The 23003-nt window shown below is 45.8% G+C and overlaps 1 protein-coding gene and 1 non-coding gene across 2 annotated transcripts; one reads left to right on the forward strand and one right to left on the reverse strand.

The window, feature by feature from the left end:
* Positions 1-342: 342 nt before the first annotated feature.
* Positions 343-424, reverse strand: TRNAS-UGA. Its single transcript has one exon. It is a non-coding gene; the product is annotated as a tRNA-Ser (tRNA).
* Positions 425-7376: 6952 nt separating this feature from the next.
* On the forward strand, positions 7377-21883 carry LOC104083379 (myeloperoxidase-like). The gene is made up of 13 exons (XM_009586848.1): positions 7377-7383; positions 9060-9153; positions 10017-10192; positions 10815-10938; positions 12840-12969; positions 13600-13800; positions 13888-14203; positions 15356-15516; positions 15887-16139; positions 17568-17738; positions 18581-18818; positions 19354-19571; positions 21837-21883. Exons 1-13 carry the CDS (start codon positions 7377-7379, stop codon positions 21881-21883), a joined length of 2136 nt encoding a protein of 711 aa, XP_009585143.1.
* The last annotated feature ends 1120 nt before the right edge of the window (positions 21884-23003 follow it).

Genomic DNA, 23003 nt, shown 5'->3' on the forward strand with positions numbered 1-23003 from the left:
AGGGGCGGTAGGGAGGGGGGTGAGGGGCTGTAGGGAGCGGGGTGAGGGGCTGTAGGGAGCAGGGTGAGGGGCTGTAGGGAGCGGGGTGAGGGGCTGTAGGGAGCAGGGTGACCCAGCTGTGTGGGGTGGACATGCTGTTGCAGGATTTCTTCTTGCGATAAGGAGAGGCGCAGGCCTGCTCCCCTAAACACCGTCTTGGTCCTCTCCTAAAGGTAAGGGCTCCCTGGGAGATCAGGGTCAGGGCCAGGGTGGGAATGCAGGGTCCCTTGATGAGGGGTGACAGGTCTGTGTCCGTCTGTCCCTCCTGGGGACAGGAGGGCAGGGGCTGCCAGTAAAAGCTCCCGCTGTGAGCAGGATTTGAACCTGCGCGGGGAAACCCCATTGGATTTCAAGTCCAACGCCTTCACCGCTCGGCCATCACAGCAGCTCGCACAGAGGGTCTCATGGACGGGAGCCCATGGCTGTCACCCTGCCCCAGGGGCCACAACAGGACCTGATCCCACCCTGGACATGGGTTCTGCCGTCCTGGCCCCTGCTGCACACCCAGCACAGGTACTGCAGTTACTGCTGTCACCTGCCCTTGCACAGAGCTAAGGCTGATACGGAAATCAGCATCCCAGCAGTGCTGGGAAAGGGAACCGGGCACCGGCCACAACATCAGTGTGGTGACATGGGAGAAGGAGATATGGCGGGTCGATGTCCCAGCTCGTCTCCTTGTATCCAACAGGAAGTTTCCCTGGACAACCATCTCGAACCTCCTTTCCCAGTCTGGGAACATCCCTTTCCGCCCCTCCCCCCACTATACATTCATTTGCCTCTGTGAAAACAGGTCCAGGCTTCGCTAACTGGGGCGGTCTGACAGACAGTCCAGGCAGTGTTTTGTCCTATAGCTGGCAGGATGGTGTTGCAGACTTGAGTGGTTTTCACCAGGTTGCTGCCTGCTGTTTGGCTTTTGAAAGAGGGGATTTGGAGAAAGGAAGAAAAGGTGACTGTAGAGAAGAAATCCTGGCTGAGCGAGGACTGGTACTGACCTTGGCCTCTCCTTTGGAGCACATTTGTGGTCCACAAATCCTAGGTCCACAGTCCTAGAAGCACTTGCCTATCCCCGGTTTGGGTGGGAGCTGGCTCTGGGAACCCATCCTGAGATATCCAGAACCCTCTCTGGGTTCTCAGCATTATGCCCCAGAGCTGTGCAAGTGCTTCGCTATGTCACTGGCACCCCACCCCTCTCCCATGGGGATTTGTCAGCAGGCAGTAGCTTGGATGGAAACCATGTAGGAACTGCTTCTCCATGCTCAGCCCCCAGCCCAAAGGAGGGTCTGTCCACACTGCCACCCTCCCTGGCCTCTGCCTCGCTGGGAAGTTTGATTTCCCTCCTCCACTGGCCAGGGAGCAGCATAATCCTGACACTGAGTCAGGCTTGGCACAGTCCCACCGGCATGGATGGATGCCCAGGCATGGGCGGCCACCTGCTCAGATGCACCAATGCGTTGGAAACCAGGTGCTCAAACCAGTTTTTGTACTGGACACATGGGTCAGTGAGTAGAGCAAGGCCAGCAAATGTGATAGAGCTAAAGAGAAGGGTGAGTGGAGGGAATACTGTCTTTGGACAATTATGGAGAGACTCAGGAGAAAGGTTAAGCTTAAATTAATCCCTTTCAGCTATTCAGGTTTCCTTCTCCCTCTTCTAGGCTCCATGTTCACGTTCAGAGCTGGAAGATAGATACATTCCCTGGATCTCCTGAAGTGCCTGTGGGGTTCAGGTTAGGGTATGGCACAAGAGTGGAGAGCCTTCAGAGCTGGAAAGCCACTAACATCCTGATGGGCACAGTTAGTGAAGATGAGGTCTATGAGCTGTTTCTCCTTATCCTTTTGAGGATGAAGTACTCCCCATTTGGTATCCAAAGAGCTCTGTTGAGGTGAGTTTCATTTCAGGGTAAGGGTTCAAACATCTTTCAGATGGCAAATGGAGGAACCAGACCAGAGTGCATAGACTTGCACATTACTGGAGCCCAAAAGGAGGGGCCTGAAGGTGTCCACAGTGCATATGGAAAGGGCGGAAGGGGTCCAGACCCCAATGGAGGGACCTGGAGAGGACCAGAGGGGGAGCAGAGAGACCTGGAGAGCCATGGTACCCAAACGGAGGAGCTTGGAGGGGACCAGAGCTTGAAAGAGAGGTCTGAAGGGGTTAAGGGGGGCAAGAGGTGTGGAGGGCAAAAGGTCTGGAGAGCTCCGAAGCCCAGACAGAAGGGTCTGGAGGAGACCAGCAAGACTCAGCTGGTTCTTGCAGCCTGGCTAGACTCAGACTTCCGTTGCACTGGCCAAAATTCCCACAGCATTTCTCAGAGCTGGGTTTTTTTGTTGACTTTTTTTTCTTACCTAATCTTGTGTCATTGGCAATGAACACCTATTTTCATCTATAATTCTTGTGATATTTACAGACAAAACAATCTTGCCTAGTAGAAAGAACAGGATGTGTTTATAGAAAAGTCTCAGTTAACAGAGAACTGACAGCTCTTCTCTTGTAAGAAATGGCACTTTTCAGTATTACGCAACATAGAAAACCACAATTATTCTTCTTATTCTTCTTTGAATAAATGTTCAGACTCTGCTTCTGCTTGCAAGTTTTCACCCTTTGATCTTCCAAGCTTCAGAAAATAGCGACTGCCTTGCTTGAGAGCTGGCTTTGTTGGACCCAGCACACAGTGGTCACCATTCACTGCTGCGTCCCATTACCTGATGCAATGTTGAAGACACTTTGTCCTGACCATAAAACAGTGCTTAAGCATCTCACTGGTTGTAATACGACGGCATATGATGATCAAGAGGAGACTACTACATGTGCATTGTAAATACTAATGAAACCCTGCAAGCTCTGTCCATACAGACGTTCCTTCACATAGTTAAGCATTGAATCAAATCCCAAAATTTGTGCTAGTTTTTTACATCTACTCATGTGTTCAGCCTCTCTAGAAATTAAGCTGTAGCCCAGAGAAAAGAGTCCACTGCAGCGAATGAGTCCCTTGTCTCCCAGCTGGTATGGCATGATAAAAACTGCAGTGAGTATCTAAAGCTTCTTCCACTCCCTCTTTGTTTAAACAAATCTCTGGAACTTTTGAAGCCATGTATTCTCCAGTGGCTTTCTAGGGGCCTGACAACTCCTTCTGCTTTGGTGTACGGCTGTGTTCCAGACTTCCAGATAAGATGGGAACTGGTTCCAGAGCAGGATCATAAAGTAAACTGGAAGAATGGAGAAACCGTCCTTCTGCTTGGCATAGGCAGCAGCTGAGGTCTCCTTCTAGACCTGCCAACCCCATCTCCAGGGAAGCCATCTCCCACGCGCCAGTCTGAGCATGGGGTCTGAAAGAAAAGTGGAAGGAATGGAAGGGCGGTTTTACTAAAAGATGGGGAGGAAGAAGTTTGGTTCATGAGGAGGAGCTGAAGATTTTACTCATGGAGAAGAGAGGGAGCTTGGTCCATAGGAAAGGGAAGAAGGGACCAGCCCCTGGGGAAGGAGAGTTGCTCACAAGGAAGAGATGTGCTAGCTGCTGCTCAGGGCAGGAGTCATGTTTGGGCCCTGCAAGCTGAGGTCTTTCCATGGACAGATGTGCAGTAGCTTGTCCTGGTGGGTGTGGTGGGTCCTACCACTGTGCTAGAAAGTCACAAATGGCCTTCCACAGCCTTCCTGCCCTGGGAACTGTGCCTACTGCTCAGGGCAGAGTTGGGTCTGAACAGCCCACCCTACTGAGTCATGCTAGGTTGGCATAGCCCCCACAGCCGCAGGGACTGCCAAGAGCACTGCAGGCGACAGCGGCAGCAAGAGTGCTCGGGCTGTCCCACAGTACAGCCTGAGAAGGCTACGGATGATCACCCCACGGGTGTCTTTTCTGGAAAGAGGCATGAAGCAGTCTGTACTTAACTGATGGCACCGCCCGGTTTGTTGGACTCGCATATTTCTGCATGGCGGGCAGAGCCACTGTGCGCTTGCTCGGAGTACCTTGTCGTGGCTATGAAGCAGTCTCCATGGCTGATGGAGGGCTGCTCTAAGAAGCTTTATAGCCGTGGGTGTTGATGAGTGGTGAGCCTTTAAAGGAGGACTTCAAAGAGAGGTAATAATCTCATCCCTGGGCATCATGCAGCTGGAGAAACCCCTAAAGTGGACACCTCAGTGATGCTGGAAAGACCTGTGGTGCCACCTCCTGAGCATCCCTTGCTGTTGCTGTGACTCCCACACCAACACTGTGAAAGGTCCCACTGAGAGAAGAGTCAGAAGTGAGCTGATCACGCCGTGGGCATGGGGCCCTCAAGGACTTGTGCAGCTACCTGAAGATGGGTACCAGCTCCTGCTGGGGGACTGAGGGTTTTTTCTCAGCAAACCTCACCAGTTACCATCCCAGGCTGGAGAGTGACACCCTCCTGGTGTTCCGATTCCCCTCCTCCAGAGCTGCTGGCTGATGGGGGTCGAACCATGGGCATAAGGAAAGTGCTCTGGGTGAAAGAGCTACAGCTCTATAGTATGGTGACGTAAAGAGGACATAATCTCTTGGCCCACAGCTTCTCAGTTTTTAATTCATGGGCTTTCAACACATGTTGCTGCTCTGGGGTTGGCCAGAGTATATTATTATGCTTAATAATTACATATTCCTTACATATTCCCTACAGAGCATCCAGTAGCAAGCCTATATCCAGACCCTGGACGTACCCTTGAGTCCAGAAGAGCTATTCCAGGAAGCTGGACTATGAGCTGTGCAGAGTGTTCTCATCACCAGCTTTCCCCTGTGCACCATCTTCTGAAAGTCCTCTGCTGTCCAGGGGCTGTATTTCAGTGCAGCATCTGACCGTGAGCATAGAATCAGATGGCCTTCTCCATAAAGATTTAAAGTTACTTTTTAGTGCTGCAGCCTTTATATTTTTAAAGCTGGACAAACTGGTTTTATTAAATGTCACCCCTGAACTGCTGGGAACTTTTCCTCCTCTACTCGCTCTACAATTTCTGTGCTGCTAACCTATCATTTCTTACTTTTTTCTGGTTTATCCTGCTCGCTCCATTCCTATACAAGCTCTGCCCTTCATCTCTTGGAACAGAAGATGCACTGGACACAGTTTTGTAAACCGTGTCTTTCTTCCATGCTGCTGTGCCCTGGACAAGGACAGGCTGGGCTTGTACGGGCTGTTGGCTCTCAGTAGTATGTAAATAAATCCACGGTTTGAAATACAGGAAAAATACGCCATTGGCAGATGAAGAAGGAGCTTTGTATGTTTGAAGTTGTACCTAAATTAAGTACTTAATAGCTGCTAACTTTGAGACATCGTGGTTCATACCTGGGTTTTAGCATAAATGTGTCTGTGTCGTGAAAATGGGTGCTGAAAGATCTTGCAGGAAAATTGGAGGTGTGTCAAATGGGGAAGGGGAGGATGCTGCTTTTTGCTGTTAGGATGGGAATTAAGGAATGTAATAATGAGCTCTTTCTTTTTTGTGTTGCTTAAGTTTAATGATCTTGTTGCTACAGCTAATGCTTAATCACATATTTAGCAAACACCATCAGCGGTCGCATAGCTGCAGGTTGCTAGATTTACACTAGGATTTACAGGTGAAGATCTGCAGCCTGAATAGTAATACCGAGAAGTAATATTAGTAATACCAAGAGCCTGGAAGAGAAGAAATCTGCAACTTCTTATCACTCAAGACAGAGAGGACATCTGATGAAGGAATCTGCCTCTTGGTAGGCTAATTAATGGGTAATTAATTCCCTGGCTGCCCAGATGTCTTGAACGCTCTGCTGAATGAACATCAGCCTTGGTAGGCTGCTTTCCCTTGAAGCTCAAAAGATTGCACCAAAACACCATAAATCCTAGTTGGAGGTGACATAGGACAGCTTGCCTGTGGACACGTGAAAGCCCTGGGTACTGCACTTACACCCAGGCTCAAGTAATTGGTAGGACACATGTAATCTTAATGCAACGTTTGTGTGGCAGGTATCTACAATCTTGGGAGCAGCATCGGGCCACCTGCAAATGACGGTGCACACCCTCGAAGGCAGACCGTGTCCCTGTACCAAGGGCAACCGGGGGTTCCCAGGCTGTCACTGAAGCAATTGCAATGATACCTGTCAAAAATACAAAAGAAATAGCAAAACCACCCTTCAGGTACCTGGACTTTGCTTATGTACATTCTGTAGGCGTAAAGCTGAATGAACAAGGTAGCGTGCCTGCCAGGGTGATCAGAGTCCCTCTGATAGTAGGGGCCAGCTCCTGCTTCTCTTTAGGGGAGAAATGTTGACATTGTATTTTCAGCTTCTGAAAACCTGACCTTCACAAATCTTCTTTTTTTTTTTTTTTTTTTCAATTTAAAATTATACATGTTTGTTAACAGTTTCCTTTCTCATATTTTCTTTTTATTTATTTTGGCTTAATAAGAACTGTGAAAATATTTAAACAGTAGGAAGGATTGATCACCTAATCTTTTGAGATTTATGTGGCTGATTGTCGGTAAGAATTCAGCATTGTCTTTTGTGATCAGCCTAACTGATGTTCAAAGAATTACATTATTTCTGCTACCTTCCCATTTGCCCACTGAAGTACAGCCCTTTTCCCGACTGTATAGCAGTTGTAATCCACGTTGAAGTGGTCGGCTGACCCAACACTTTGTTCCTTTCTGGATATTTCAGGATGGAATCTCCCATTTTGTGCCTCTGGCCTGTTCTTATTTGCACAGGTATAACTTTGTGATTGTCCATATTACTATGCATATGATGTTACTGAAGACAGCTTGAGCTTGCAACTGCCTTCTTCTTTGTCCAGTTTTTGTCATGCACAATGATCAGCAGTTATTTTATATGCATTTCCAAATCACTGACGATCTGATCGCTGGTTAATTATATAAACCACCTCACTACGTAATTTTAAATGGGACACAACTTTAGTTTTCCTGGATACAAATTTTGGCAGGTCCACCATTCAGACGTGTTGTATTTGGACCTCGGTGAACTCCACAAATGCATGTTGGCAAAATGACCCATTTCTGGCTTCCCAAACCATCAGACATGTCAATCAACAGGGAAAAAGAAGCCAAATTTCACAATCATCTTTTACCATCATAAAATTAAGCCTATCTCTTTCACTTGCAGAAAATAAATGTGTGCCTTTATTATTTTTCCTTGTCAAAAAGGAAGTCAACATTTACTCAGAAGGAATGGAGAAGTGTGCACCTTTCTGTTTAATCCAGGAGAGCAAACCAGGAGATATTTCCTCTTGGCTCAATCTGGTCCCAGTTTCTCCCTTTTTGACCACACCCAGGTCAGACCCAGTCAATTTCTGCCCCGGTGCAGGTGCCATAAAGGACTGGTTTGTCTCCCAGTCCTACCAGCTCTGCAGAGATGGCAGGTAAGATCAGTACTTTTTATTTTTATATCTGTATTTGACTATTTTGATATTTCTGGCGTGGGTATTGGTGCATTCCATGGGTAAGCCCAAGGAGATGAGGAAACTGAGTAGAGCCTTAGCAGCTGGTGGTCCTTCATACTTCCTTCTCCCCCCATATGTGAAATACATTTATTCTGAGAAGTGAGAAAAGACAGCCTTCCTGCCTCATGTAGCAATATCCTGCAAGATTGTAAGGAATAAGCAGCCTTCAGTCCCTGTGAAGATGGTTGAAGAATTTCCACAGATTGCAAATGTAAGATAACCTGTCCCACTGTGAGAAGTTCATTAGTTCTTCCAAATTTTTTCTCTTTCCTGTTCTAAACAATTAAAATGCTGACTAAAGTACTTAAAATATATCAAATTGCAACCTTCTGGTTAAAGATCTCCTTTCAGGGAAGGCACTCTACCATTGTATATAACACTGATGAGACCAAGTGATACACATTTCTAGTGTTAACATGAAAAAGGAATAGAAATAAATTTCAGGGAGCATAAAGAAGACTAATAAAGAGGGTTGAAGTCTGGAGGACCAGTGCTAGATATACCAGCTTGTTTTGCTCAGTAACAAGACTGAGAGGGGACAGAGAGGGACATGTAGGGTCTAACCTGCTCTACACCAGCCACCCGAGAAGGACGGTCCCAAAGGCAGGACACCAGGACGCTGCCCTCTTCCAACGCATCTTTCCAACAGTCTCCATCCCTGAAGCCTGGACTGTACTTGGCTGCCTCCTCCTTGGCAATTACTCAGCCTGGTTTACTGAACGTCCCACACCACAGGCATGTCCGTGTGTCCTGCCAACACCTACAGCTACAGCCCTTGCAAGCCAGAGTCCCACCTACGGACCTGATCAGAGGGGTGCTGTATTTTATTGCTAGATCCTGAAAGAAATATGCAAACCAAACCTGTCAATCTCTTCTGATGCTTCAGTGAAGCCCTGCCCATTCAGAAGATCTATGTTGCGTTTCTCTCTAGGCATAAAACCAAGAAATACTCTTTTAGGATCCATCATCACTCTCTACTTAGTCGGAGCATTGGAATCCTCATTAAATAGTAAGTTTCTGTTTCTCATTCTGCTGCTACTGTGCTTGAAAGGGTGTGAGTCAAAACTCAGTCTGAGTTCCTAATTAGATATAGCTCCAACATAAAATTGAAACGTCCTGTAGATTGACCCACTAACAGTGAAGTCAATGCCTAAGAAACTTGAATTGTCTATTTAACCAACAGGTCTTCCAAGCACGTGACCATTTTATGACAGGGCACCTGGGTCACAGATCATATATTTGGCTTCTTCTGTGCATGTCCCTTCTTACAGCGAAGAATAGGTTCAAAAAGAAGGGTGAAAAATAACTCCCTAAAAGCCTCCCAAAGCCAGCAGAGCCAATTCTGTGAAACGGATAATAAACTACCACTTTACAATCACTTCTTGTCCTGTGACTTTCAGGACCTCAGCAATGGGGTGAAGCAGATGAGCAAGAGGAACACAGATAAAGGTGTCCAGGTAGCACTTAACACACAGTGGGAACTGCGTGTAAAGCGAGTCAGTGCACCCAGCACCCAGCTACGGGGTGGGATGTGTAGCTCCTGGTGTACATTACAAAGTATCCTCAATTTCTGCTTTTTCTTCTTTTTTTAATAGAGGACTCAGAGGTGCTATCAGAGTCATCTCTTCTGAGCAGCATTAGTGAAGCTAGGCAGCTGGTAGACACAGCATATTTACTTGCCCGCAAAAGGTGAGTCCTTTTGGCGTGAGGGCCCCAACATTATAAGGAAATAAGAGAAAATATATATGTGTTTCTTCTGTTTTCCAATGCATATTTATTATGGAGACGCCTTTGTTCAAGGGCTCTCCCTGTCATAGTTGGAGAGAATCTTTCGCTCAGTTTGGCTGGATTCTAGTGTCCTGTCCCCAGAGATGATGGCTTCATCACCCGTAGCTATTGCATCCTCACCTACACTGCCATGGGCACCTCTCAGTAGTCCATAGTGGTCATGCTGAACACATGTTGAGTCCTCTTCCTAGCTGCTGAAGTTCTGCCCCTCTCCAGAAGGACCACAGTCAGGAGACAGTTGTGCAGATGAGCACCCTGTCACAAATAAGTTTCAGTGGAAGTCAAAACCCAGGTATCCCTCTGTGTGTTGTTCCAAAAGGCTGGTTCCAGGCTGCAGAATGCTTTGGGGTGGAGTCTCTCTGTCCACCCACCCTACAGAAGGTTTTTCATTGTGCAAGAAAGAGCCATGGGACCAGGAAGAGAAGCAACAGGACCAAGGTTGTCGCTCTGGTCACAGAACGTATCTTGTGACATAGTAAATGTATAATTTTAACCAGTCACTGAATAACTCAGTTTTCCACTGATCTAGTTTTTCACATGATATAACAAAATATATTGTGACAAGGACATAATGCAAACTTGAAATCGGGGATCATAATGATTTGTTTCCAAAATCTGTCTGAGATGATGTGCAAAGCTTCTCCTAGGTGAGCAGAGCCTGCCTGGGACCCAGCAGTGCTGTCATGTCTGGGTACACCCAGCCTAGCAAGACAGAGGAGGTCTGATTTCAGAGAAGGCATTTCATGGGACTCTTTTATGTTCAGCTTAAAGAGAAAACTAGAGGAAAAGATTGCCAACCCAATGGATTTCCTGAAGCACTTAAAGGACCCAGCAGGAAGAACCAGATCTGCAGTCCGTGCTGCTGATTACTTGGAAACTACTTTGGAACTCCTCAAAAAAAAGCTGCATTTCTCTGGGAAGTGGAGGTGCAATGTTACAGGTAATGTGGTTCAGACCAAAACGTCTTACAAACAGCTAAGAGCAGAAAATCTACCACAGCAGGAGTGTCAGAGGGCAGCTCTGCCACCATCCAAATAACTGGTGATAAAACCCTTCCCTACAACAGCCCCAGGTGAATAGACTTTAAGCATGCTCAAAGGCAGACCAGACCACCTGGTGTTTTAATCACCATCTTTGGCAGTGCCTGTCTCATATCTTTGATGATAAAAACAGCCTAAAAGTAAGTGTGATAAACCTGGGACAAAACGCGCTGGATACCAGGAGACTCTGACCGCTGAGAACAGAAGCCCATCTTCCACTTCTGGTCCTCACATCCACTTGCCCAGGTTGTACGACTCTGCACGCTCATAGTTTTTTTCCCAGTCTAGGGTAAAATGTTGCTGGTGATGATGCTCCCCATATTCCCCTGGAAAGTTGTTCCATGCCAACCCAGTTTCCCTAGCCCAGAGGTGAGAGCTGATCCACAAAAGGGTTTAGGCACCAAACTAACTATTCAAATCCAGACGTTATATATGAACAGCTCAAACATTGACCTAGAATACCGAGAAGCTAAAATAAAAATGAGTAAGAGCAAATATTATTTTGCGTGGTTTCTCTTGCAGACCTACTAGACAGAAAACAGAAGGAGATGATTTCCAAAGAAACCGGCTGTCACTATCAGATTCGTTCCATTAAATGCCCAAAGCATGACATTTACCGGACCATTACTGGGGAGTGCAACAACAGGTAGGATTTGTGTGTGGACAAGGAGAGTCTCAAGTCTGTACTTTGACCCAGAGTAGATGGCTTAAGGGCATTTGTCTAAGTACGTTTCAACAGGGCAAGAAGAGTGAAATGCTCATTCTAGTGATGCCTGTAACAGAAGTTTCATTTCTACCTATGCCTGATGTCATTTCTTGAAAATTTCAGATTTGAGCCCATTGCCCTCCATGTGCTGCTTTGGATGAAGGAAGGGACTTCTTGGGGTGGGGGGAGGTGAAAAGTTGAGGAAAGCAGATTTTGGGGCTATGACAGCCAGCCTCTCACTCAGCTTGAGGCTCCAGGAAATCACCCCTCCACTCCTCTGTAGCATGGATAATACTGATTTCCCCAGGCTGGTTCATATGAAAGTATTCAGCTATCAACATACCTGTGTGGCTTACTGTTATGATGCATAAGGATGGGAAGTAAATAAGACTTTAATTCTTGGCTCTTCTAGCTTCGTGTATTGTGTATGCTTAATCTGAAAAAATGAGTTTTTCAGCTTTTTGCACACAGCTTCCCTCCTGGTTCAAACCTGGGATTTATTTATTCCCTTGTTAGCTTTTTTTTTTGACCAGAAGATGGCAAAATTTCTAGCCTAATACTTGGAAGTCAAAGCTCGCTGTCCTGTTCTGCCATAGATTTGCTGCCTGGTGTGCTAACTCCAGCCCCCAAGTCTGAGTGGGACTTGCATCGACGTGCATCTGCATGAAACAGATGTGCCAGATGTGAAGACTCCACATCACACGCGCAGGGAGCTCACACTCACGGTGCTAGTGTCACAGTCAGTCTGTACCTTTACCCACAGACCCCAGAGCCATCAGCTCCCCAAGGACAGCAGTGTCCATGCTGACTTTTAGGCTCAGGGTAGGGCTGTCCTTGGGCTTGCTAATCTAGTGGGCTGCCAGGGAGATAACAAGGCACTCGGAAGCGAGGGGACTCAGTGATATGCTAACATTGTTCCAAGGATCTTGCTCAGCTTGAGACACACACCATGAGATAGCACTGGAATATTTTGCAAAAATCTGCCTGCAAGGACAGTAATAGCAACCAAAAAAAGAGCCATGGTGGTACTGGGATCTTAATATTTAATGGAATTGCTTCAGTTATGAGGTGGCAATTATTCTAGGGCATGCTCTTATTTCACATCACACTGCTGTAAATTCTGGGTATACCACTCCTTTTTCAGTATAGGCAGGCATTACCCAGGTTTTGTGGATTTAAAAGCTTAAACACAGAAAGTTGCTGTGCACCAGCTGATATGCAGGTTTCCCCAAAATGACCCGTGTTTCTGTGTCCTTAGGGCCACAGATCATTGGCTCAATCAGCATTATTGTTCTTCTGAACAAGTGTTGCTGAGTTTACCAATTCAAATTCTTCTGAGCAGTATGAGGCAAATATAACAAGTGGCCACAGCTGCAGATTGCAGTTTGGGAGGTTCTGTGTTGGACACGGGGCAAAAATTCCTGAAGGGTCAGCCTTGGCACAGGTCCCCGCAGAGGTGGAGGATCTTCATCCTTGGAAGCTTCCAGCCCTCAGCTGGACAAAGGCATGGCCACCTGATCACTGGTGATGGCCCTACTGTGAAACTGATTTTGTCTGGAGCACCAGTGGAGACAGAGGTGCTACAGAGATTTAAATGCCAAATAAAACTAATATAATGGCATGAGGAATCTTTTCTTAATATAAAAAAAGTTCATTTTTCTCTGCAGTAATAATCTTGGTATTATTTACTTCTCAGTAAATAATGCCCTTACTTTCTGACTATCACCTCTGTTACCAGAGTAATCAGACATGGATTAAAGGGCTGGAAATCATTAGTCTTTACAAGCCTGTTCATTTTTGAAATAATACCAGTGTTTGCTTTTCTTCTTGTGATGCCCCAGAAAGCATTCTCATCTGGGGTCCTCAAACCGCGCTTTTGCTCGCTGGCTCCCTGCAGCGTATGAAGATGGAGTGTCTGTTCCCAGAGGAGCAATTGAAGGAAAGTTGTACAATGGATTTCCACTCCCGCTGGTGAGAACTGTTATTCTTGTCCAGATAACAGTAGTGGACACTGCCCTCACTGCATCCATCAGAAGTGAAACAGTGGCAACATCTAGAGTGTAAATTGCTTGATCCTTTCCTCTGATCTCAGGTGCTAATTTGAGGCTTGTTTTCTACAACTGAGTTATGGCTTGGGGTGATGTTTTTTGTTGGCGACAGACATGAGCAAAAAGGTTGTGAATACTTCACTAAGTAAAGCATGGACAACACAACATTTTCAGAAGTGTGCATCCCAAGGTTTGATGCAGACAACACCACAGTGTGCTCAGATACACCAGGATGTTTATACAAACCATAAGGCTTGGGTGTTCCTCAGCCATCTTCTTGACTTTCTGGATGTGTGCACGCACATCAGTTTCAGCTGTAAAAGGCTTTCCATGAAGCTGGGCTTGGCTGAACGACTGTGGATTCAGAGGATGCTACTTATCACATCTGTGTTGATAGAGCCGGGGCATGGCATGGGTCTGTTTAATGCCATGATTAACTCTTATGAGCGTGTCTAAAAACACGTTATGCATGATCTCATAGTGGTGTTATATTGAGAGGTAAATTCACTTTGGTAGAAATTGTCACACACATTTTCATTTTGATTTTCTGCAGGTTCGAAAAGTGTCAAATGAAATTGCTCACACAGCCAATGAGAACATCACTCAAGATCAAGAGCTCTCCCTCATCTTCATGCACTGGGGCCAGTGGCTCATCCACGATGTAGACTTAACCCCTTCCAGCGGTGCAGGAGTGAGCCCGGAGCTTCACTGTGAGACTGATTGTGCCTTCAAGTCCCCTTGCTTCCCGATTAAGGTACCCTGACTTTCTTAGGACAGTAAAAATAAAACCAGCAAGCAAAACATGACTTTCTGAGGCACTGCTTATGTTTGTTTTCTTTAGTTTCCCCCCGATGACCCTCGGATGCTGAGGTCAAACTCTTGCATGCCGTTCATCCAGTCGGCATCCGTGTGCAATCCCACGACGTTTACTCGTGAGCAGATCAACGCCGTCAGCTCGTTCATCGATGCCAGCATGGTGTACGGCAGCGAAGACTCTGTGGCAAAGAGTATTAGAAATCAGACAAACCAGCTGGGTTTGATGGCTGTGAACCAGAATTTTACTGATGCGGGGCTGGAATTATTGCCCTTTGAGAATAAAACGAGAAGTGTTTGTGTTCTCACCAATAAGACCATGAACATCCCCTGTTTTAAAGCAGGTAAGGTGCATCTGTGGAGTAGTTTTCAGTGGCCCATAAAGTCAAAAACGATCATTATGATCAGTGTCTGATGTTTCTTTATATTTCTATGAGGCACTGCAAGACATGATTGTGTAAGGTGAAAGACAGGGGACCCTCCCCCAAATTCAAAAAGAAGAATAACTGAACACAAAAATTATTTTGTTTTAATTTCCCAAAAGAGTTACAGCAAATCATCCTCCCTTTTCAAAGGTAGGAGAAATTTTCAATAGAATAACCACTAGTGTTTAAAACTTCTCAGTGACTTTTTTTCCCCCTCTTACCTAGCATTCACCATTCAGTTTTCAACCCAATCAATACCAACAATTAAACGCTCTTAATCAATTTAGTTAACTCTCCCTGGTACCACATTCTAAATTTTTAATATTTCAAATATCCCAACCTACATCAGAAGACAAGTCTAGAAGTTTGTCTGAAACTTAAACAGACTGATGACTCAAAACACAGAAATTTTTAAAATGGGAAGTGATCCATCATAGGCACAACATTAAAAAAAAATATTATAAATGTGAAGCTTGCAAAGTCAGCCACAAGAACATAGAGTGTTCCCCTTGCACATTATTTTCTCATTCCCTGCACACGAGAAGGACTCCTTGCTGGGTGAGGAGATACTCAGTGCTTCTTCCATCAGCTGTCAGAGGGTCTTCACTGCATCCCCTCCAGTTTTCTCTCAGCACCTCTACTGAAGGCACGTTCACAAATCTCTCAGAGGTGTTTACAACCTGGGTGAAATGAGAAAAATTTTCAAAACCAAACATTCACAGCACTGATATAAAAGAAGATTGTATCCTTGAGGTACGAAAGGAAGGAAGGCAGACATGACATTTTTCACAAAATGGGACATTTACAGCTGCTTCATGACCACGTACAATACAGTTTAAATTGCCCAAAGCCTCTTCTCCAATGGTTTTGGCTAAATGGTTTGGAGAGAGAATGTTTATATCTGTGCTGGAAAGAAATACCTGGCATGAATGGTGACTGCTATGAAGCTTAACCATGAGCATTACTGGCAGTAACACTGGCTATCAGTTTTTACTCGTCTGTCCTAACACAAAAAGCTGCCGCTGAAATAAAAAGCAATTTACAAAATTTCTAAAATATTTTCATTTGTAGGTGACAAACGGGTAACTGAAAACCTGGGACTTTCTGCACTGCACACTGTCTTTCTACGAGAACACAACCGCCTGGTTACAGAGCTGAGGAAATTAAATCCTCACTGGGATGGAGAAAAGCTTTACCAAGAGAGTCGAAAGATTGTAGGTGCCATAAACCAGGTACTGATCACTGCTCACTGTTTATCATCCGCATGCTTAGGAATGTTTTTTCCTCCAGGAAAAGGAGGAAAACCATGCTTTGCATATCTAGTGGAGTTATTTGTGGAAGTCGAAAATCGTGAATAAGGACTGTCCATCTGAGACAGCACGGGTATCCAGAGATTTTTTAATCCATTATTTTACCAATTTATCAGTTATTTATTATATTAAATAATTTTAACATATTATGCCATTGCTACAGCTCCTTTTTCTGAAGATCTTAATGAACTCTGCTACTGGATGGACAGTCCATGTTCATGCTGTGCACTTGACTTTGATGGCATTTCTGCTACAGCTGCTGACAACTTGCTCTGCTTTTGTGCTTTTTCAGATAATAACATACAGAGATTATCTCCCACTTCTGCTTGGGGAGGAGACCAGCAAGTGGATCCCTTTGTACAGTGGCTACAACGGGAATGTGGATCCTACAGTCTCAAATGTTTTTTCCCTGGCTTTCCGATTTGGTCATACGTCAGTACAGCCTTTTGTATCCCGTTTGGATGACAGTTTTCAGCCTTTGGGTTCATTCTCCCATGTCCCTCTTCATTTGACCTTTTGTGCTACGTGGAGAATTATAATGGAAGGTAAGAACGTGGGGCAGCCAGCAGTCCTGGTCTGGTCCTGAAGCAGACACTCAGGTGGAGGTCAGCTGGTAAGACACATGAGTCTAGGCTCCAAAAACTGCTTTAGCTCCATTTATTTAGCTGGCCTCACACAAATTACGGTGCCATTCAGCTTGGAAGGTGCTCATGACATGTCTACCCAAGGGGCTGCAGACAAATCGGTGGTCTGCTAAATGTGGGGCAGCAGGACAGTCCTGCAGAATTGTCACCAAACGCAGCCTAACACTGGTTCGGCGTTGTACCCAGGCAAAGGAGCCCTGCCAAAAATTACATGCTGTTATACTCCAAATATTAAACGTCATCAAGCACCAGCTCCCGCAGAAACAGCCACACTGGAGCAGGATTTTGCATCAGAGCATACGGTCCTGCAGCTTCTTTTGCACAGTTTTTCAGTGTTATCTACCTCAGTTCATTGCATGATAATTGCATTCATATTCTGAACATGTCAGTAAATAACCAGACTATGTAACAGATTAAACCTCCTTCTCAGGTACATCTCTCGGCTCAGCGAGTCCCGAGTGTGAGCATTGCACATTCACTCAAATAGTGCAGCTGCTCATGCTGTTGTAGGATTCATGGTGCCAAATGTCAGTCAACCAAAATTTAGGTCAATCTAAGCTATTATATCCCCCTGTAATTAGTAGGCATTGCCAGAGGGTGATGCATCCTTCTTAACTCAGCTAAGACAGCATAATTGCTTCCTAGTGGTGGCCATCTCTCTTCATGACTCTAAAGGGAGTGATGGGATCCTGCTCTTATACAGCTGATATCTGCAGGCATGAATCTTTCCAAGGGAGACAAATGTCTCTTCCAAAATGAATTGTCTAACTAATTATGGAAAACGTACCAAAATACACACATGCAGCCAATTTTCCTGTGTTTTACTAACACTGTCTTCTTAATGGCTATGAAAAAGACATAGACAAACAGGCATGAATTGATTCTATCGTTGTATTTAATGTTTTAATAAATATTTGTCAATTAATAGCTAATTATAAACAAAATCAATTGCAAAACCTAAACCTTGGACAGAACCCCATGTACCAGTACATGCTGGGGACTGACAGGCTAAGGAGCAGTTCTGCAGAAAGTGACCTGGAGGCCCAGGTGGGCAACAAGTGGATTTAGGGCAGCAGAAGGGAAGGTGGAGGGATGGAGATGGGAAGGGATGAGGAATCTAGTTACCAAAGGGAGGCCTCATCTACTGGCATATGCAGGTATGTACATATGCACTAGTATATGTTGAAATGGAAATACGGAGCTAGGTGAACCACACGCAGTCCAGAACAGAAAAGACATCTAATGCAGCACTGTTTCAGCTGCACAAAATGGACCATCAAAGCTGGAACTTGGTACAAAAAGTCTTTTCCTGATTTGCAATGAATGCAGGTGGCATTGACCCACTGATACGGGGCATGGTGGTTAATCATGCAAAACTGATGAAACAGAATCAAATGCTTGTTGATGAGCTCCAGAACCACCTTTTTGAACAGACAGAGATAATGGGTCTGGATCTAGCAGCCCTGAACATGCAACGGGGAAGAGACCATGGCCTTCCAGGTAAGGAGACACAAGTCCACACATCCTGTGAACAGCACTCTTTTTATTCTGCTGTTCATAGTAGTTCCACGTATGTACTAAGCTTTTTCCATATCAATAGGAAGAAACAGTACCTTGATTTGAGGGCAAAGGATGGATAGACAGTCAATCTCAGGGAAGAAAAGGTCACTGTATTATAAAGATCTTTTTCTGAGGGATTTAAGACAAGGACAAAAGGCGTGGAAAGCAAAGATGGTAGTTGGGATAATGTAATAAAGAGGGGTAGAAACAATGGTGTATTGCAAAAAGAGAACATGTGGGGTACAGAAGGTACAGGCGCAAGCAACTAAGTTCACGTGGGCTAGACAGACCATCTGTGCTTTGTTCTTTGCCCATCAATGCTTATTTTGTATCTTCAGACAACCCAGAGCTCTGAGCAGAAGTGGCTTGCACCCACAGGTATGATTGCCTCCAGGTGCTGGGGAAGAACAGGTGCTCTTGGGTTAAGCACAACCAAATGTTGCTCTTTTCTAGGACTTTGATCCTAGAAATTTTGCCTCCCAAAACTGCAAAGACGGAGCATTCACCCTCAGCACTAGATAGCTCTAACCAACAGGATGCGATGAACCTGTAGTCACGTGCAAAGACAACCCAAATTGTTAGTTTAGTGTGTGCATACAAAAAGGACTTTTGAAAACATGGCATTTGTTGTGACTTTCTAGACAATAATGTCTTCCGGATCCTTTAACGCTATGACAAGAAGCAGATATTGCTCATGGGCTAAGGGGTCTGTTTAGCTCCTGAGCCCAGGCAGATGGTGGGGAGACACGGGTCCTGATCAGCTGCTGTTCCTGCTTTTGCAGGTTACAATGCCTGGAGGCGCTTCTGTGGGCTCTCCCAGCCTCAAAATGTATGTGCATTATCTGAGGTGCTAGGCAATTCCAAACTGGCCAAGAAGTTCATAGATTTGTATGGGACACCGGACAATATTGACCTCTGGATTGGGGCAATCGCAGAGCCCTTTGTTCCCCAGGGCAGAGTTGGACCCCTCCTGGCCTGCATCATTGGCACCCAGTTCAGGAACCTGCGTGACGGGGACAGGTAGGTAGCTCTGAGAGCAAACCTGTCCCATGGCATTTATTATGGGAAAAAAATCCAACATTTCATGCAACACACTAATCCAGCCCATCTCCAACATGCCAGTGAGTGCTCCCGGCAAGGCTGACACCTTGATTTTAGCCCAGTTGTGAAAGGGCTCCTTTTTGCAGCACATTCCTACAGACCCACGCGGTTGAGGAGCACCAGGACCAGGCCAGGGGTGATCTGCAGTAGTCTCTGCCTGAGGCAACATTTGCTGTCATGGTACAAAAGGGGAGGATTAGTCACATCATTGTGTCCCAGCATCCCGGTGATGTTGCATGGAAGAGGCAGGCTCTCTGCACTGGCAGATGAGTGGCAGAATCCAGACCTGGCCACACCTGGAGACACCTCTTTCCAAAAAGGGTGTGCTAGCTGCCTGATAAATCAAGGTGGACCTGATCAGAGACTCACCTTGGCCACATTCCCATCTTGGCAAGTAACCAGCACCAAACACCTTCAAGGAGACTATAAACTTCTTCTGAAAATATCATTGCAGGTTCTGGTGGGAGAACCCAGGAGTTTTCACTCTGCAGCAGTTGCATGCACTGAGAAAAATCTCGCTGTCGACGGTGATTTGTGACAATACTCGTATCAAAAAGATACCCAGGGATGTGTTCAAGGTCAACAGTTATCCTGAGAACTTTGTTGACTGCCATGAGATCGATGCGCTCGACCTCTCACCCTGGAAAGATGAGCCTGAGAGTGGCACAAAAGGTAAGCAGTTGTCTGAGGTCTGTCAAAAATAATAAATGTCCTACAAGGTCAGACTCTCGTGCGCCTAAAGAAATAAAAGAATTAAAGTCATCACAGTGACTCTGACCCCAAAAAGACCTTGACCATCCATTCAGACACCACTGGAGGCAGATGTGTTGTTAGCACATTGTTGTCTCCTTGTAATCCATCAACTTCATCATCCCTTAATAGCCTGCCTCTTTCTCTTCAACTAGATGGGAAATCCCTGAAAATCCAGTCTGTTCTGGTCCTTGTGAACGTGTCCTTCTCTAAGCACCTTATTCCAGGACAACTGGACTCTTCCTTCACAGGAAGAGTGTCCATGAAGAAATCAATCAGAATTAGCCAACCTGCTCCAAATTCTTACTTTGCTGCTCTAAGCCCCTGCTCTCCCCTTGCCTTCCCTAAAGCTCTAAAGCATTTTAAGGTATATCTGGAGTTGTTTTGAGACTGTATGGCCTGACACATCAGTAGTTTAATACGCATAGTCAGAGATTATGATGCACCACATCCTGAAAAACAGTAAAACGGTGTCCTCATATATGAGATGAGGAACTAGCTGTGTCCTCCTACTGATGTATTTTTGGCATGGGCTCTCCCAGTTGGAAATAATGTAGGGAGAACAGAAACTTGCAGGAGACAGGTATGGCCTGAGCAGAATGAACTGGATTGAATTTTTCCTTCTGGCAACCCATTTGTAAGTGATCACAATAGCTGGGGATCACCTACTCTGTCCTCCTGCAAGGCACAGACCACAAAGCATCTCCATGCAGTTCCTGTACTGAGTTTGATTAACTGTATTTGAGACAGACACTGCTGTTTAAGACAGACATTTGCACTTGGTATAAAGGCTAAATTATGGTGACTTCACCCCATTCTTTAGGAACAGAGTCCAGCTGATGCTCACCTCTCTAAACAATAGAGGCTTCCTGATTTCTTTTATTAACTTAGTCTTACGGTCACTAAAATTTGCTGAGCTGCTTCCCGTGGCTCTTTTATCACCAGGCTGGGAGGAAGCTGAACTGTGTTTGCGTAACCCAGAGACAGTGAAATCCCAGGGTGTTAAAAAGCAACTGCTAAAAGTTTAACCTTTTCAAGTGCCAAGAAATTGCCCCAAAAGCACTCGTCCAAAGGGTTGTCTGATGTTAGGTGACTGGAGGTACTTTTTGACAAGGCTGGAAGCACCGCAGTGGGTTGGAGGTACAAGGATACAGGGGTGACCTGGTACTCAGTTACCCATTCACCAGTGACTATTTTAAGCTACGAAGTCAAATGAAAATGTGGGGAGAAATTGTGTGTCCCGGAAAGACTTTCTGCCTGTCAGTAGCTTTTTTTGCTTCATTAACAGTTTCTAATTCTGCTCATCAGACCAGCGATGGAAACTCCTAACGGTGGCACTGAGCTGCTCTTGGGAAACTGCTGCCTGTATATCCTGCTCAGCTGACTGCTGTCAACTGAACCTTGGCACATGATTTCCCAGAGAGGAGCTCAAGACTATGTCTACTGTTTTATTTGTTATATTGTGATTTTTATATCATTTATTTGTAAAAGCTTCCAGTAATGTAAGTCTTCAGACAGAAGGGTAATGACATTTTATTGCCCTAAAAAAATGTTCAGAGGTGTGCAAGACTTGGTTAGGTGCTGGATGCTTTATGACTCTCTAAAGGCACAATCAAGACAAATTTTTTACTTCCCCTCCTGAATGGGTGTCAAATCTGGAGGTTGGCGTGCTTGCATTTCAAAATCAAATTCCTTATCCTTTGTACCTGCTCAGAAATTTGCAAGTTCATGTAATCTTTATCAAAACTTTCCTTATCTCCTTCTTGTTTTGCACAAGAGCGTAAACTGTTTAGGCTGTTTCTAATTAGCAGTGAGATTTCAGTCTTTGAAGACACTGGAGAATGGCAGCTGCATTTTGAAGCCTAGAGACATCTTTTATTTAAATCCTATAGTGAACATGTGTGTGTTTGGGTGTGCTGGGCAGTAATAAAATACATTGTAAGCACTCATCTACATTTGGCATCAATTCTGGTATGTCAAGCACGTGTACAGAACATTTTTTGTCTATGGTTCATAGCTAAACGTATCAGCATAAAAAAGCAAACCATAAGCTGGCTGGCATGCAAACCACAAGCATTAGGGCTAAAAATTAATCATCTGGCTGGAATGATCACTTCCAAGACCGTATGAAGTCAATACATACCAAACATGTAAAAATCGTATTAAGTTTCCATCTCTCCTTGGCAGAACCGGGAGGGAAGGAGGGGACTGGGAGCAAGAAGGCGGCAGCCTAAGGTAGAGTCATGAGTGAAGCTTCTGGGTGGAGTAGGTGCCTCTCTGATGAGGACTAATGAAGGAGATGGTAAAATCCCACAGCTACAATCTCTGCATGCATGCTTTGCTGTGGCGGGGGTGTGCTGGCGAGTCATGCCCACCCCAGCCCAGTGGCCCCTGCTGCCCGCCCGTGGCCCGGGGGGCCCGCAGGAGACCCACGCGTCTGCCAGGGCCCCGGGTGAGCGATGGAGCACAGGGACCGTGCTGATCCATGAGCCCCCAGCGTGTGGGGAGTGGGGAGAGGCTGTGGTGACCCTGGGCAGAGGAAGGCAAGATGCCATCCTCTGACACATGGAAGACAGGGCAAAACCAGGCAATACTCAGAAATCAGGAGCGGCAGCTCCCGGAGGGTATTTGGACTGAAAAATATATAGGTTGTGTCAAAAATCATGAGATTACCAGGGCACAGCAAGGATGTTAAGCAACATTTCTGCTGTTTGCCTCTGGTTTCTCAGTCCCCAGGCATGTTCCCCTCACACTTTCAAGCTCTGCCCAACCACCGAAAGCAAAATCTTTCTTTGCTTAAAAGGAAGGCTAAGAAAAACAAGGAAACCACCAACCCTTGCAGACACGTGTAAGGTCTTTAATTCCCCTCTCCCAAAGCTGCCTTGGCTTTCCCCTCTCCTGGCAGAGGTACCTTCCAAGTCCACCCACAGAAAGAGGGAGGAGAGAGTGCCTTCTCCTGAGCGTGCTTCCAGGGGAGCGTGGCATCCCTCAAACCCCAGGACAGCCACTTCCCCAGGCAGGATGGCTCGGGGATAAATGCCTCCACCTTGTTGGTTTGGAATAGGAAAAGTTGATTATAAGATGCTCACAGGAAGGGTCCGCTTCTGCCTGGGGTCCAGCTGGAGAGAAGTTCTCAGGGCTACGTTTAAAAAGAAATGTCCAGCTACCCACCGTGTGTCTGTCCATGCAGGTGGCACAGTTCTCTGGAAGGAACATGGCAACCATTTCACCGCCTCCACTTACAAGTTTTCTTCTTTTGTGGATGTTTTGCATGTCACTGGTATGTCAGGGTTGCAATCCACAGTTGCCTCTGCTTCCAGATCTTCTCGTGGTTGCCATGCCCTCCCCCTCAGC

Source organism: Fulmarus glacialis, unplaced genomic scaffold (genome assembly GCF_000690835.1).
Source record: "Fulmarus glacialis isolate BGI_N327 unplaced genomic scaffold, ASM69083v1 scaffold1401, whole genome shotgun sequence".
Classification (NCBI taxonomy): Eukaryota; Metazoa; Chordata; class Aves; order Procellariiformes; family Procellariidae; genus Fulmarus; species Fulmarus glacialis.